General features: G+C 57.5%; 4 protein-coding genes across 4 annotated transcripts; 3 read left to right on the top strand and 1 right to left on the bottom strand.

The window, feature by feature from the left end:
* The first annotated feature begins 76 nt into the window (after positions 1–76).
* On the top strand, positions 77–2,630 carry GGS23DRAFT_413177 (MFS general substrate transporter). Its single transcript, XM_051513694.1, has 5 exons — positions 77–612; positions 683–1,139; positions 1,236–1,814; positions 1,942–2,389; positions 2,443–2,630. Exons 1-4 carry the CDS (start codon positions 371–373, stop codon positions 2,188–2,190), a joined length of 1,527 nt encoding a protein of 508 aa, XP_051373890.1. The 5' UTR covers positions 77–370; the 3' UTR covers positions 2,191–2,389; positions 2,443–2,630.
* Positions 2,631–7,574: 4,944 nt separating this feature from the next.
* Positions 7,575–12,137, top strand: GGS23DRAFT_558070 (uncharacterized protein). Its single transcript, XM_051515738.1, has 2 exons — positions 7,575–8,517; positions 8,618–12,137. Exons 1-2 carry the CDS (start codon positions 8,036–8,038, stop codon positions 11,460–11,462), a joined length of 3,327 nt encoding a protein of 1,108 aa, XP_051373889.1. The 5' UTR covers positions 7,575–8,035; the 3' UTR covers positions 11,463–12,137.
* An 839-nt stretch (positions 12,138–12,976) lies between these two features.
* On the top strand, positions 12,977–14,059 carry GGS23DRAFT_618161 (uncharacterized protein; the record flags this gene model as incomplete). The annotated part of the gene is made up of 1 exon (XM_051520917.1): positions 12,977–14,059. A coding segment is annotated over one exon (711 nt), but the record flags the coding sequence as incomplete, so codon positions are not given.
* On the bottom strand, positions 14,049–14,868 carry GGS23DRAFT_413087 (uncharacterized protein). The gene has a single exon (XM_051513691.1). The coding sequence runs from the start codon at positions 14,546–14,548 to the stop codon at positions 14,228–14,230; it is 321 nt and encodes a 106-aa protein (XP_051373887.1). The 5' UTR covers positions 14,549–14,868; the 3' UTR covers positions 14,049–14,227.
* Between the last annotated feature and the right edge of the window lie 1,149 nt (positions 14,869–16,017).

Below are 16,017 nucleotides of genomic sequence, written 5' to 3'. Positions count from 1 at the left end.
CCGGTCCGGCCAAGGGTAGCTGCACAACTTTATGCTAACTAAGGACGGCAGGAAGACGCATCCGTCCCGTGCTGATATCAATCTTGGTGTGCGTCCAGCTCCTTACAGGCTTGCGAAGGCAATACACACATTGGGTGTATACGGGTGATATATATATATATATACTGCGTAGGGCATCAGTACGACATGCTGTCCCAGGTCCACGGTAACTACAATGCCTGTGTACAATACCTACCACTAGGTGTGTGTTCCAACCCGCGAGGTTCCTCCCACACGACCCCTTTTATAGGCACCGTCAAGTAAGGGAGACGCCGTTTAACAAGTCAAGCCACCTACGCCTACCATCGACACTCTCGGTGGCCCGTTCCGAATGGAGTTGAAAACGACGGAGAAACCGTCGACACCCGACGCTGATGCCGGAACCCTCAGGCCGGACTCAAAGCCGGAGCAGGACCTCGAGGTCGACCGCGGCCCGCGCGACGCTGACGCCGACAGGACCGACCCTAATGTGGTGGACTGGGATGGGCCCAACGACCCGGCAAACTCGAAGAACTGGCCGGATTCTCAGAAATGGATGAACGTCACCGTTTTGTCCGTCATGTCTGTGGTAACGTGAGTCTTGCTTCCGCGCCGACCCTACCCCTCTCTACCCCTTTCCGTGCGCGCTGACCTGGCACCGCAGCCCGCTAGGATCCTCGATGTTCGCCCCCGGCATCCCGGGGATTATGGTCGAGTTCCAGGAGCGCTCGTCGACCGTGGCCACCTTCCTCCTCTCAGTCTACATCCTCGGGTTCGCCTTCGGCCCCCTGATCGTCGCGCCCCTCAGCGAGACCTTCGGCCGGCGGCAGCTGTACGTCTACAGCAACATCCTGTTCGTCGGCTTCACCATCGGCGCCGCCCTCTCCACCAGCATCGGCATGCTCATGGCCTTCCGGCTGCTCATGGGCCTCTCGGGTGCCGTGCCCGTCACCATCGGCAGCGGCAGCATCGCCGACATCATGCCCGTCGAGAAGCGCGGCAGGGCCATGTCCGTCTGGGCCCTCGGTCCTCTCCTCGGCCCTTGTGTTGGACCCATCGCCGGCGGCTACCTGATCCAGGGCGCCGGCTGGCGATGGGTCTACTGGCTCATCGTCATCTTGGTGCGTAGCCTAACCCCTAGGTTCCTCTCCTGCCTATTTCTATTTTCTCCCCGACCTCAGCCTTGCGCGCTAATCACCGTACCTACCTACCTATAGGGCGGCATTCTCATCCCCATATCGCTATTCTGCCTGCGCGAGACCTTCGCGCCGGTCCTCCTCGAGGCGAAGACACAGCGTCTGCGCAAGGAGACGGGAAACACGGAGCTGCGGAGCGCGCTGTCGGACCGGGCGAGCACGAAGGAGCGGTTCAAGCTGGCCGTCACGCGGCCGCTGAAGCTGCTGCTGCTGACGCCGATCGTGGCGCTGATGTCGCTGTACGTGGCGCTGACGTACGGGATCCTGTACCTGCTGATCGCGACCTTCTCGTTCGTGTACGGGCAGCGCTACGGCTTCAGCGAGGGCGACAGCGGGCTCACGTTCCTGCCCGCGGGGCTCGGCATGGTGATCGGCGTCGCCGCCTTCGGCCAGCTCACCGACTACATGGTCCGCCGCCACCAGGCCAAGGGCGACCCCCTCACGCCCGAGGTCCGCCTCGCCCCCGTGCTCACCGTCCCCACCGGCGTCGCCATCCCCGTCGGCCTCTTCCTCTACGGCTGGGCCGCCGAGTACTACGTCCACTGGATCGTGCCCATGCTCGGCGTGCTCATCATGAGCATGGGCATGATGGGCGTTATGGTAAGGGAGACTCTCGTTCCCACACACACACACACACTCTCTCTCTCTCTCTCTCTCTCTCTCTCTCTCTCTCGCTCCATCTATCCTCACCACCACCTCTTCTCGCTAACGGACGTCTACCCCCCAGTTCTGCGTGCAAAACTACCTCCTAGACACGTACCCGCAGTACGCGGCCTCGGTGACGGCGGCGATGGCGGTGCTGCGGTCGCTCCTCGGCGCGCTGCTGCCGCTCGCCGGCCTCGAGATGTACGACGCGCTGGGGCTCGGCTGGGGCGACAGCCTGCTGGCCTTCGTCGCCCTCGCCCTCGTCCCCATGCCGCTCGTCTTCTTCTGGTTCGGCCCGCGTATCCGCGGCCGGTTCAACCCCAAATTATAGAGGACCCCCTTTCCGCGCCCTTGATGATATATAGACCTGGCTACTCGGACTTGTTAGGTATAGACGTACCGCAACAGTAACTGCCTACCTACCTACCTGCGGTTTTGCTTTCCGGTGATATGGGCCTGCGAGGCAGCGGAGCCGCCCGTTGTCACCCTCCCGGCCTCGAGGCCTGGTTCGTGTCGGTGGAAAGGTGACAGTACGAACACCCCGTCCTCTGGCACGTTCCGCCCGTTCTAACCGGAGACACAGGTGGTCGAAAGCAGATTCACGTGCGTCCGTAGCAGAACTAGGTATATGTTTTTAAGACTAACCTGTTCGATGTTTCTCTGTTTGCCCCGTGTCTATCTAGACTGCCGTAGCCCAAGTGCCTACTCTTCTTTTTCGTCACCCCTTTTATACTTCGGTTTTTTTGTATGACATTACGGCCCGAAAGTGGTCGGGATTGGCCATTGCCACGTTAATAGGCAATACAATCACAGTGGGCTATTTCATATCGTTTCTATGCTACGTTTTGTCATGCTTGCCCGGTTCTTCCGTCGTGTCCGTGGCTCTTCTGTCGCCCGAGGTTCGTCCTATTTCACAGTCTCCCCCTATGCATCGATACCTACATACTACACATCTACTGATGCGTAGAAAAAGAACCGTTGTATTTACAGCACCGACGCCTCTTACCTTCTGAGGCCCGGTCTTCTGGTCTCCGTAGAAGGCTGGTTGGTAGAAGATTACGACGGAGAATTCGGGGTCTCTATACTTCTGTCTAGTTAGGCAGGAGGACCCTGATTGCCGGTCTCTGGATCGAGAATTAGTCTCTATGGGCTTCTAGATGTCTACGGTGCGCCGACGTGAATTTGACATAGGTGGATGTGCAGGAGCGGAGCTCTTCTCCATCTTGCTGGCCCCCGTTAGCCGTGGCTTAGATAGGTACATGCGAGCTGCCTGCGGGCGGAGAACCGTCGCGGAGCCTCGATTCCACCTGGCCATCGCACTGCCGACCGGTCGCGCGCAAGGGATGCTCGCGGGGGTCCGGCGGCGCCCCTTGGCCGTCGGGGTCTGCGTACGCCGGGGGGGGGGGGGGGGGGGGGGGCGCGATGCTGCTAAAGAGAGGAGCTCAGCCTTGCTGGTTATTAATGGAACGACGCTGACGCGAGCTTTTCCTGGGAGTTTCCGCTATCGGGGCTGTGAGGGTGCCCACCGCAGCGGTCGGCAGACGAAGCGAAATGGAGAGAGGGAGGCTTTATTATTAGTGCACACATACGCCGTGCTGCCAACGTGGGGTGAGGTGGCATGGGAGCCTCTGGGGGGAAATAAATTAATAATGCTATTCACAGAAGCCAAACGCAGCAGGTCGTTATAAACCCAGATGTTTTTTGGGTGGGGCGGGGGGCGGTTGGCGCGACGTCGCATCCTTCTATTCTAGATCTGACGAGAGCTTCGCGATGGGATGTTTCTAGAACAAGGACCAAGAACCTCCCCACGTAAGCCCGCGTGTGCATCAGGCGTGTAGGTAGGTAGGTATAGAGAGACGTGCCGACGTTCCGACTCGGTAGGGTAGGGGGCGGTCCTGTAGGATCGTGGACCTGACACGAGGGCGCGTAAGAATAGCAGTGTGCGATTCTTGCTTTCATACTCGCGTCGGATGAGGGTTTGCCTCCTGAGTGTGAGTGACATAGGGTACTGTCCGTCAGTCGGAGCTGAGCTAGGCTTAGATGGACGGCAAGACAGTGGGCGAGATGGTTGCTATATTGAAAGGGCACTGTGTTGTCTGTCTTCGCTCAGATGGCCCAACCTCATCGGAACTAGGTCGCGGAGACAAGTCAAAATAGCAGATATCAGATGTAGGTATAATATGTGTGCACATTCACAGATCTGCATTCTAGCTCAGATGCTAGGGCGGTTAGGTGGTTTTCGCACAGCGTGCTGGGCTTGCTGACGCGGGTTTTTTTGCCCTGGGAAACGAACCGTAGACGGAGGGATTTTGCTGATGAGTACGAGCAAGGTGTTGTTTCGTAGATAATACCTGCGTGCGAACGTGGCCGTGTCGTCGCACCTCGAATCGAGGCCGGCTCGGCGGTCGGGGGATTTGATTTACCTATCTGATGCCTCCATGGTTCGGTTGGCCCCTTTGACCATGGGTTGGTTGGGATAGGGGGCCAGTTGGCTGTGCTGGATGACATGTAGTGCCCTATCGGAGGCGTAGACTATCGTTATAACAGTGCACGTTGGGGGGGGTTGTGTACACACCTGAGCCCCGTCCGGTATCAATTCAGACTTCCAGACAACAATATCGACTGGCTGACTGACTAGCCGACCTTGTAGTTATAACGAAATCGATGGCAATGATGGATACGAGATCGCGGTCCCAGGCGAGAGGAACAAAACAAGAAATCCGGTTTCCGACATGCAGACCCCGGTCCTGGTTGGGAGCTAGAAGAAACGGCCATGCTTCACGATGCAATCTCGCCACGCGCGGTAAAGCTTGAGCCTCACGATATGATATAGGTATGCACACATGTGCAACCAGATCTAGCATGCGTGTCCATGCGTGAAAATAGTATCGAAGCACCTAGGTAAGATATAATTACGTGTGCTACGTAGCACGTATATGCCACCCCCAACACACATTCGCATATATCGATATAGATCTATATTGGTGATGCCAACGTTGCGTGGGGTTTCGCGAGACAACCTCTCGTGGTGTCGTGCACGCTAGATAACCAGCCTAAATACTATGTAGGGCGTTTCCGTTCTTAGGGGGCCAGCTGTCTTACCCCCCGACGAACATGGCATCCGGGTAACAGTCTGCGGACTAGCCTCCGGGAGAGAGAGTGCTTTGCACGTACTACGCAGCAGTCAGTGGCTTTGGTTGATTCGCTGCCTAGACCGATCGACGGCAGGGCGCTCAATATGTACGTGGGAGATATGTACATTCGCGCCCTATGTTCAGGGCGACGAGGACTTCAGGTTGTGTCAGGAGGCTACTTCGCGCGCACCTACAGAAATATGTACCTAGGTAAGAAGGGAACATCCCTCAAATAGACACATATTAGATGGCAGAATTCCATCCGTCTCGACTGCAACGATTAGGAGGGGAATGCCATGCATATACGGCACCTCCCTACCCACAGTATAGGAGAGACGAATCCCCCCTACATTTACTTTATACATACCTGCTTACAACCCGTCTCAGACTCGTCCGGCTTCTCCAGCTCCCTCTTGCAGAAAATAAGCAGGTCGCGACGAGAGCCGAGATTGGGTTAGCCCCAGGAACCGGGGGTCCGAGGTTGGATTACCCCTTAGGCTACGTGGTATATACATCCATGTATATGTCTGCTATATGTGTATACGTATATATGCATCTAAGTAGTTTTAGCCTGCCCCTGAATAGTATGATTGGCCTAAAATTGCCAACGATCCAGCAAGTCGGGTCGTAAGAGAACTTGATTGGCTCGTAGACATCATGAACCACACGATATACAGGTACCTCGGGTACAAGGTGGGTATTCGTTTACACAGAAAACTTTTTGGAATTCTGAAAATGTAGCCGAAGTGTTTGCACATCTCGCGAGCAGCACAAATACGGCTCTAGCGAGTCCCGCCTCTGTCAATGGCAGCGTTCGCCCGTTTGCGTCAATCGGTAGAGCGTGAGACTCTTAATCTCAAGGTTGCGGGTGAGTTGCCAGCAGTCAAGCGACAGGTCCTGTATAAATGTCGGTGCTGACGAGTCACGTGCACAGGCTCGACCCCCGCAGTGGGCTCAATTCCTACTATGCATACTTCAACTACAACTATTTTTTTATTCGCCTTTTTTCCTCGTGGCTGTAGTCGTACGTACTTCGCTTCTATAGGCGACAAGCAACTTGGAATTGCATTAGATCCATTAGAATGAGGCTGGATTTGATTTTTTTTTTCTGTGTCCTTTCCCCGAGTTCGAGTGTCGGCGTCGGTGTTTTTCCACGCAATCTACACCGCATACATATAATACTGGGCATTGGTTTGCGTAGAATTTTAGTATTCGCCGAGCACCCTGGCGACATCCGTGGAGTGAGACATCCCCATATAAACATCTCTCTCTATAGGCGTTGAATGTGTATATATATATCCTACGCCGGCGGGGCTTATTCGCACGTCCTATTCCTCCCCGCGCCAGCCGCAGCTAATGTCTGCCTAGCATGCATGCATGGCGGCGGCCTTGTGAAATATACTACGTGGTAGGTTAATTAAGGACGGAGTCTGGTGATGTGTGTGAACGCCTCCTGTCATTTGTTTACTCGTCTGGATCGTCGTAAAGGCCGATGACGACCTGAAATCGTCTACATGCAGGTAGATGCCGGTGGGCTCGATATAGATCCCTGCCCGTCGTTCCACGGGCGACACGCCTGGGGCGGCTCTGGGTTGCGATTATGTTGTGTGCGGTGCCTTTCGCTGTGCCTCATAAGAGCGTGCCATAATTGTACATAGATATCTGCGTGTAAGTACATACCTGTATGTCGTATGCACACATAGCAAGACGCATGCTACGTATCCATGCACAAGACGCCCCGAGGCGAGCCACCCTGCCTCTCCCCGCGGCCGGATTGGCAGATGGATGACGATCATCTACCGAAATGCCGCTGTTGGTGAGCTTCTCGCCTGCATCTTGCGCCGTACAGGTGTACGTGCAGCATGCAGGAGGGCGCACGCCATGGTTTGTTCGAGCGGAGGGAGGCGGGCGAGAGGCGCGTGGCGCCGGAACCAAGTCGTCCTTGTCTGCCCCCTGGTTTGCCCGACGACGAAGGCGACGACGACGCTCGATGCCAGCAAGGCGAACCGTCAACTGGCCCACTCCCTTGCCTTGCTGCACATAGCGAGGCACTTATTTTCTCGTATTTTCTCGTCGAATTGTCTCCGACCGCATCCTATTGCGCGTGGGCGTGTTGGAAGATACCTAAGCACGACACGATGTATTAGGGGTATACTCACATATAGTATATCTCTCCTACAGGGATTCTGTTAAATTACAAATGAACAGAAATGGATCTAGCTCGACCCGGTTAACAGGGGGGGACCCTCGATAGGGCCAGCCATGCAGTGGATATTCGCCAACCACATCATCTGGATATACACGTATATACACGTGTAGGTACCTCTGTTCGTATGTATGTACGTACACGTATGAGTTGGGGTATGCATATATACATACATATATACGTACACACATATGCATGTACCTGACGCGAAGTACATAGGAGGTACCCGGTGCTGCACCTATTGCACCACCCACCCACCAGGACGGACTTGGCAGGGACGATCCAGGGGTGCCCAGTAGCCGCTGCCCGGGGTATCTACGCGCTAGGCCGGAGGCGGCGCCCCCCTGTCGGCATCCAAGCGCGCGCGCCCGCGCAGCAGCCACATCGTTGCCCTTGTCATCGCCGTCCCCTTTGACTGGTCTCTGGGTGTAATAACGACCAAAAGACCGACTGCAACACTACCCGCTTGTGGTCCGCTCGTAGCCCACGCCGCCATGCCCCTTTCGACCGACGCCCACCCTCTCTCGCCCTCTCTCGCCCCCCCCCATCTTCCCCCCCCAAGCCGGGACCAGGTCTGGCTCTCTCGCTTTTCCTCGCCGCCGCCCTGTTCCGCGCCCGCGTTCCTCTCACCTTTTCCCGGTTGTCCGTCTGACGGCTTCTCTCGTCGACCTCTCCTCTCCGTCCAGTGAAACATTGCCCTCAAGCCCTTGGCTTTTTGCCTGTCGATAATCTCTTGGCCGGGTCTGCAACCCTACTAGTCATGACCGAGTAAGACAAGGGAGAGCAAGTAGAGCAGATCAGAGCCAGAGCAGTACAATACTTAGATCGTCCGCACCATGTCTGCACCTCACTCCCTACCAAGTCAGATCTCGCCGCCGGCACACCCGCACCAGGACTCCTTCGGCGCCAACTCTGAGACTACTCGTGCCTCATCTGAGCTGGAGCTGACCTTCCTGAACCAACCGTCCCCCTCTCTCCCTGACGAGGACCAGTCGTTGCCCTTCCACTCGCCTACTGCCGTGCCAGCCTCTAGGAACCCCAAGAACCTCGTCATCGACAGCGCCGCCGTCCAGCCGCCCGCTCGGTCCATCCGACGTAAGCCGCTGTCGTCGACCGCTTCGTCCATCGCTGCCAGATACTCCTCGGGCGAGTATCTCGCTCTAGCCAAAGGCCTCGCCAGCCCTGAGCAACGCTTCTCGCGGTCCTTCTCGCTCGACAGCCCTACCTTGTACGAGTTCCCTAGGCCACCCCCCGCGTACACGGTTAGGTCCGGCCTGGAGTCGCCAAACGACATCATACTGATCCAGGGAAACACCGAGTGAGTCAAGGGTTCTTGTTAATTTACAACTTCCCCCGCCCCATCCTCACCTTCCCAATCCGGCGTTGCTAATTAACTCTCGCATTTCGAATTTAACCAGCAAATCCCCCAGCATTCGACCTCTCCCTCATCCGCTCTCTCGTGTTGACTCGAGCCCGGCTGTCGTACCGGGTGAAGTCGAACGTTCAGCCTCTTGGGACAGGATCCCTGTCGGTCTTCAAACAGATCACCACTCAGAGTCGTTACAACATCACCACGGCCCGAGCCTGTATGACGACCTGTTTAGTGACGAAGAGGACGAGAGAGACGGGGACGGCGGCCCGCTGAACGATAACATATTTGATGAATACAACTCGGACCCGTCCGATACCAGCGATAGTCCTAATTCGCCCAAGACTATGTCGCTGCATATCACCCGGAAGAATACACCCCCGCAGTTGAGCTTGAGGCCTGTCGATCTCACCGTCACCCCCACCGCGGACAAGCACGACATCAAGACACCAAACACCGACAAACCACTACCGAAGTCGCCGGGCTCGTCAAAGCTCGGCTCGTTCTTTGGCTGGGCCGCTTCTCCTTCAGCCGCCGACACCTCCGACAAAGGCTTCTCGCCTCTCCCGTCGCCTTTCAACTTCTCAAAGGCCGCCAGCGCCACCGATGTGTCTCCATCCACCACCATCGGACCCCATTCGCTCTTCGACCCCCCAAAGATCTTATACGGGGCCCCCAATTCCCGTGACTACCGCGAATCATACCTAGCGACACCACCCACCGCTCCGCTATCACCAGCTCACCTGATTGAGGATATGGAAGACGAGCTGAGGGCCATCGCGGCCGAATTGGCATCGTCAATTCGGCGCGAGATCGATTTGGAGGATTTGGTGGACAGGCTTCAGGCGGAGAAGGATAACCCTACCAGCTCAGCTAACAAGAGGACGAGCGACTACTTTTCGGATTCGGGAAACAGCACGACAAAACTTAGCGACTACGACCAGTCGAGAGAAGAGATCGAGAGGATCCAGCGGAGGTCGGAGCAGGAGAAGGCGCAGATCAGGCTCGAGCTGACAAGCAAGCTTCAGGATGAGAGGACCAGGAGGCAACAGCTCGACGAGCAGATTCGAGAGCTCTCGGAGCGGGCGTCGCAAATCGACCTCGCCAAGGCCAACAATACCGATACCAGCGGACGTGTCAAGGAACTGGAGACCACCTGCGACACTCTCCGGCGCAAGCTTACCGAGGAGCGCCAGGTCAAGGATAACTTCGAGGACTTGCTCACCGCTCTCAAGGGCGAGCTGGAGGATGCGTCCAACGAGCGCGATAACCTCCGCGACGAGGTCGTCCCCCAGCTCCGCGCCCGTGTCGAGGGGCTTGAGGCGCAGGCAGTCGAGCTGGAAAAGATGGGTTACGAATCCACCAAGATGCAGCAGGAGCTCCAAACCCTCAAGATGGAAAATACGTCGTTAAAACAATTACAGGTGACCTCGATGGACACCATCTCGGAGGAAGGCGGAAATGCAGGATTCCGCTTGTCCCGATCCAACTCTTTGACGGGTCCGCCGTCATCCCTCAGGCCGCAGCGGCCACCCTCTCTGTCGAGGTCCATGTCGGTCAAGACGTCGGAGTCCCGAGATCAAATAGCGGAGCGGCTGAAGGATGTTGAGGAGCAGCGCGACGCTCTCCACAGGGCCCTGAAGAGCCTTCTCGAAAGGCAGGAGCACCAGAATAAGGAAAATGACAAGAAGATCCGAATTCTCGAGATGGAGCGTGATCGTCTCCTCACCGAGTCGCCGCAGAAGGCGGGCTTCAAGAAAGAAATATCTAACCTCCGAGCGGAGATCAACGTCCTGCGTCGCCGAGCGGAGGAGGCTCTCGAGCAGAAGTGGCAGGTTGAGAAAGGCCTCGGCGGTCTCAAAATGGACCTCGACCGGGCCGAGCAAGAGATAGCATCGCTCAGGAGCCTACTCGACGAGAAGGATATCCTCATTCCGCCTTCCCTCGCGCGACAGAGCACCGCAAGCGAGAAATTCGCGGCCCCGGTATCCTCGGATTCTCTGACGGCAGCTTATCAGAGCCTGCAGAAGGCCTACGCCGAATCCCTCGAGCGTATCAGGAAACTGGAAGCCGGCAGCTCCCCCGACGAAATGACCAGACTGGCCATGGAGAGGCTTGAGCGGACGCTTACCATGACTATCTCGGAGCGCGACCTGGCCCGCCAGGAGGCGACATCGTACAAGGAGCAGCTCGACGCCCTCAAGGCTGGCGAGCGGGTTTACCTCGAATCCGAAAAGGCGCTGGCTGACGAATTGAACGAGTCGGCCCGTCGCGTCGAAGAGCTCGCGGCCCAGGTCCGCCACCAGCTCTCCATCAGCCAGACGCTACGTCAGCGCATATCGGACACGGTAGCCCGCGGTGACGTTGAGCAGAAGGCGAACAAGGACCGCATCACCGCCCTGCAAGAGCACCTCCGGACCCTCGAGGAGAGGCTAGAGGCGGCGCAGCAGGCTTCCGAGGAGCGCGTCGCGCGTCACGAGGAGGAGATGGCGGCGGTCAAGATGAGCCACAACGACCAGCTGAAGCGGATGCGAGACGGCCTGCGCTCCCCGCGTATGTTCCCGCCGAAATCGCCCATGTCGCCCCTATTCGCGACTCAGGGAAGCCGGTCGCCGCGCCTCAGCGTCACGCGATCCGGCCCGGCGATGAAAGCGTCGGAGGAAGCGCAGGTGGACAACCTGCGGGCTCGCGTGGCCGAGCTCGAGAACGCGCTCGCCGACGCCGACTCGTCGATGCAGCAGGTCGTCGGGCGGATGAACGCGGCGCAGATCGAGGTGCTGCAGCTGCAAGAGGAGCGTGAGGCGGCCGTCAACCGAGCGCGCAAGCTCGAGCGCGAGCTCGAGGCCGAGATGGTTAAGGCCTTTAACGGGCGCTTCAAGTCCCTGCAGTCGTAGGAAGACCGATGCGAGAACAGCCACGGCCAATAGACACAAAAATGACAGGAAGAAAGGGCCTCACGAAATCGATGACGACGACATTGACGCGCATATACTCTCATCATTACTATCGACATCACCATTACTACTAGTATTATTGTCTATTATATCTTTTGCATTTACAGGAATCGAGGTGTCCATCCTCCCATCGGGCTGGAGTACCAAACATGCTCGATCTCGGAGCATCGGCGTTGGGCATGAAAGATGTTTACCATCTTTGGTTGCTGGGTCCCTTTAAAAAAGAGAGGGGACGTTATTGTATATTTACACAATGACCGCGAGCTCATCTGCCGGTCTTGTCTTGTTTTCTGTTTGTTTCCGCTTCGCCACACGTACTGGCTGCCTTGCCTTGACATCGGCTCCCGGGCAGTTCGACGAGCCGCCTCAAGCAGGGCTGTACATCTTAATACCCTTTCTTCCTCTTCTACCGAGTGCCTCATGTTAACCCTGCACTGGGTATATGATGTATGCACATATTATAATCCACATACCTATGTATATATATGTATGTACAGTCGCGGAGGAGCTGAGTGCCCATTTAGCTAGAAACTCGCCCGTACCGCACGAGGTGGCAGAATATATTAATCAAACTACCTATACATTGATAGTTGAGAATGAAAGGAATTTAACCAATGCCCTCTCTTTGCCTTTGGCACTACGACCACGGCCCTATATATTTCTCTATATTGCCTCGCATCTTTATCTGAGGGACAAAAGCTGTGCGTACCCCCCCCTCCCCCATGCCAGCATCGCAGCGGCATTGCCCTTTCGCGTCTGCCTCGCTTTGTTAATCCCTCCTTCAGATTTCCACGACGGCGAGACGAAATATGACAAGGGGTGATTCCCTAAGCACCGACCTATGTGGGTGGTGTAGTTCCTGGTACATGTCCCAAAGCCCGCGTAGTTTCCTCCCCCGGGATTCCCTCCACGGCCATCACTAATATACACACGCTCACGATCCGTCGACGCGTCGCCTCGCTGGGCCAGAAATCAAGCTCACCGGCTGCGCTAGGGATCGTCGTCTCCGCAGTCCAGGCGTCCGCGTAGAGCGTATATATGTAGTAGACCATAGGGATCCGGGGGCCCGTGGACGTCTTTGCTGTCCAGATCCCCCACGCACGAGAGGTCGGTAATTTCGATGTGGTAACGCTCGATTCCTTCGCGTAGCTGTGATATTGGCGTTCGGCGAGCGATTGGAGGAGACCCCTGCCACGCAACTAGGACTGCGTAGGACTTGCTCAGGGTCGCGTAGCCGGGGTAAGGGTCCAGAGACGTCGAGCCAAGGCGACTAAGCACGTTACTGTGTAGGCATGTAGGTATTCCCGCCTCTGCTGTTTGCTCCCGCCTACCTGAACGTGTCCCGGGCATCTTCAGTCAACTACTCGTCACGCATTTCACGGCACAGCTCGACCAACGGCGAAGCCGCAGCGGGATATAGACATATTCAAGTCGGTTGGAACTACTCTCTCTACCAATTCCCCCTGTTGTCCCATTCCGCCTCTCGCCTCGGTATCTGCGTCAGTCCTCTCTGTCTGCCTACTATTCCCTCGTCGATCTCCTCGCGCGAACACAGCGCGATGCATCTCCGCAGCGCCTTAACCGTGCTCCTCCTGGCGAGCCTCTCTCCCGCCGCGGCGGACGCGGACGCAGACGCAACGCCGACGGCAGCAGCACCAGCAGCAGCAGCAGCAGCAGCCGAGGCGCACGTCCCCTTAGACCTCGCGGCCCTGGTGGACGACGACTCGTGCTACCTGGCGTGGGTGCGGATCAGCGGGGCGCGGCCGCGGCCGGCGGGCGAGCTGGCGGCGTTCCTGGCGACGTGGACGCCGGCGCACTGGGCGACGGCGCCGGCGCGCGAGCGCCCGGACGAGAAGTGCGCCGCCATGTCCGCCGCGCTGCCCCCGGCGCTGGTGCCCGCCGCGGCCGCTGTCGAGGCCGCCTGGGCCGCCTACCGCGCCGCCCGCGCCCCCGACGTCGCCGCCATCGCCGCCGCCTGCCAGCCCCTCGTCGCCGCCCCCGTCGCCGCCAGGCTCGCTGTCGCTTCCGAGCTGTATCTCGGCCCTACGGGGTCGCCGTGCTTCGGCCCCGCGGCGACGGCGGCGGAGGCGGCGGTGGTGGTTGGCGGTGCGGAAGGCGGTGCGGAAGGGAGTGCGGCGCCGACGGGTCCCGGAGAGCTGCGCTGAGACGGCGGAGGCACGGCGGATGGCCGAGTGGGTTCGGGGGGGGGGCTGTCGGCTGAGGTTTATCTATGTCTAGGGTGGTTGGTCTCTCGAGCGAGCCGATGCCCGGCGGAGGGGCGGGAGCCGTGGTGTAGGCGAAGGCGCAGGCGTGAGGGCGAGAGGCAGCCGCGCTTCGAACTGTTGCGCTGTTAGGGTATCGTCGTCGTCGAAGGGCCTAGGATGCGTGGTATGGTGGCACGGGCAATAATGGTGATTTTCTCCAATCCAAATTCGGGGGTATATATACCATGTATGTGTTGATGTCCTTCGTCCTGAAGAGTGACTCCCCAACGCCGAGCTAAACCGGGTAGATGGATACCTCCATCCCGTGGGATATCTCTACCTCTAAAAATGCAAATGCCGGTATACACCTATATACAGGTGTATGTGTGTGAGTGAAGCTGTCCATAGCGGCAACTCATATATGCGCGTCGCAGTAGCTAGAGAGGATAGGGGCGTCGTTTGAAGGATCCCGGCTCCTTCACGGTCCTGCCTGCTTTTCCTCTACGATCTCGCTCTCGCCATCGGCGGCGGCGTCACCGGCTCGCCGGGGTGGTTCGGTCCCTTGGGCTTGCCATTAACCATAGGCACGGTGCTCATCCCGGACGCTCGCGGCGAGGGGGTTGACGACGAGAATGTGCTGTCGGTGGCGTCCGGCCAGGCGGGCTTCTCGCTCGACGGCGTCGGCCAGCGGTCCGGCCCGTCGCGGCGGCGCAGCAGCCTCGTCCAGTTCGTGGCGGCGAAGTATATCAGGCCGAAGAGCGCGGCGACGGAGACGACGCTCACGACGAGCCCGACGACGAGGGTCCTGGTGAAGTCGTTCATGGTTGTGCGGGGCTGGTTTGGTATGGCTCTACTGTCTATGCTAAGTAGTTCAGGTTGTTTATTCGAATTGTACCTGGTGGCTCTTGATGGATCCTATGGCGTAATGCTATCGAGAAGGGGAGAAGATGAAGTTACTATCTTATTATAAGCCGAGCCAGGGCCACGAGCGATCCGGCATCATGGTGGAGGTGAGGAGGCCCTTTGTGGTTACCGGTTGATGCGAGGACCGGGCGACAATAGCAGGTGATCAAAGGCTTCGGCGGCCAAGGGGAGCTCCGTCTTTGTGTCATTCTACTTATAGCTGGGCGGGTTTCCTTCTTTCTTCCTTTTGTCTCCACGTCACAGATCTGCGCAAGACCAACGATATTCTCTCTTCCGACGATGCCGTTCCAGACCCGCCTCTGCGGATACTCCCCCCCCCTCAAGCCAGCTTCTCTCTCGCGCGGTATTGCCTGCTTACACCCCATTCCACGTCAACTAAAAGTCCACAGATCTAAGCAGATCGGCTGCGCTAAGCGATTCCGGACTATCCGGGCCATCTACCTAAAAACTCGGTTGGCCAATCCGTCGAGTTTCCTTTCGGCTTCTTCCTCGCCCAGGATGACCAAAGAGCCGTCCAGCCGGGCTCACGGTGATGACATGGCTTACATGGATGTACGTATTATGTAGTTGTTGTAGATCCCGTCTGTGCTCAGCCATCCCTCACATGTCTCGGGCGCTTCTTCTCCTTAACCGCCGCAGTAGAAGGCCGCCTTGCCCAGTAGAACTGTGAATCTGTCCAGGTATATCTTAGCATCGGCTTCTCCTTCTACTTAACTTGCCCTTACTCGGCTTGGCGCACCGCATCATTTTCTCTATTATGGGCTTGCAAATGTGCCGGTCCCGCGACTAAGGAGGGCGTCTCCGATTCCTTCTCGTCTCTAGTCTGGGAGAATCGGCACCAGCTAGTCATAACCGGCGGGCGGTATGAGGCGATGGGTCGCAGGCGATCTTCGGAGTTCGGCTACCACATACGTTATTCATGTGTCACAGGGTACGCGTCCTGTAAGCCCATCCAGCCTATCCGTCCATCATTGTAAGCGTTAAGTGGCTTTCTGCCAAGTCCAGTTGATGACTACCTACCAGCCAGGTCGCTATGTGACGTCCGCGTGCGCCAGGCTGGCCTCGCCAGTGGAAAGCTACGTCAAAACGGCTTATTTTACGTCAAGGTATAATTAGCTATTAGTCGTGCATGCTACGACAAGATCCAACCAGGACGAGCTCGAGCATCGTGAGAAAACCGGACAAAGTACCTTATAGAAGAGATCTTAGTATGGTATAAATATTGGTAGCTGTCAATGTAATATATAAGTATATATTGGCGATGCTGGCCGCATCCTGCGGACTGCTCGGACGGTTCCGGGCTTTGTAGGCATCGCCAATATCGGCAGATGGGTATCGGCCATACCTACATTATGCCCTCGTCACCG

This window comes from Durotheca rogersii, assembly GCF_024521655.1.
Source record: "Durotheca rogersii strain YMJ 92031201 chromosome Unknown GGS23scaffold_5, whole genome shotgun sequence".
Taxonomy (NCBI): domain Eukaryota; kingdom Fungi; phylum Ascomycota; class Sordariomycetes; order Xylariales; family Xylariaceae; genus Durotheca; species Durotheca rogersii.
The sequence above is the reverse complement of the archived record's forward strand: the minus strand, read 5'-3'. Positions and strand labels throughout refer to the sequence as shown.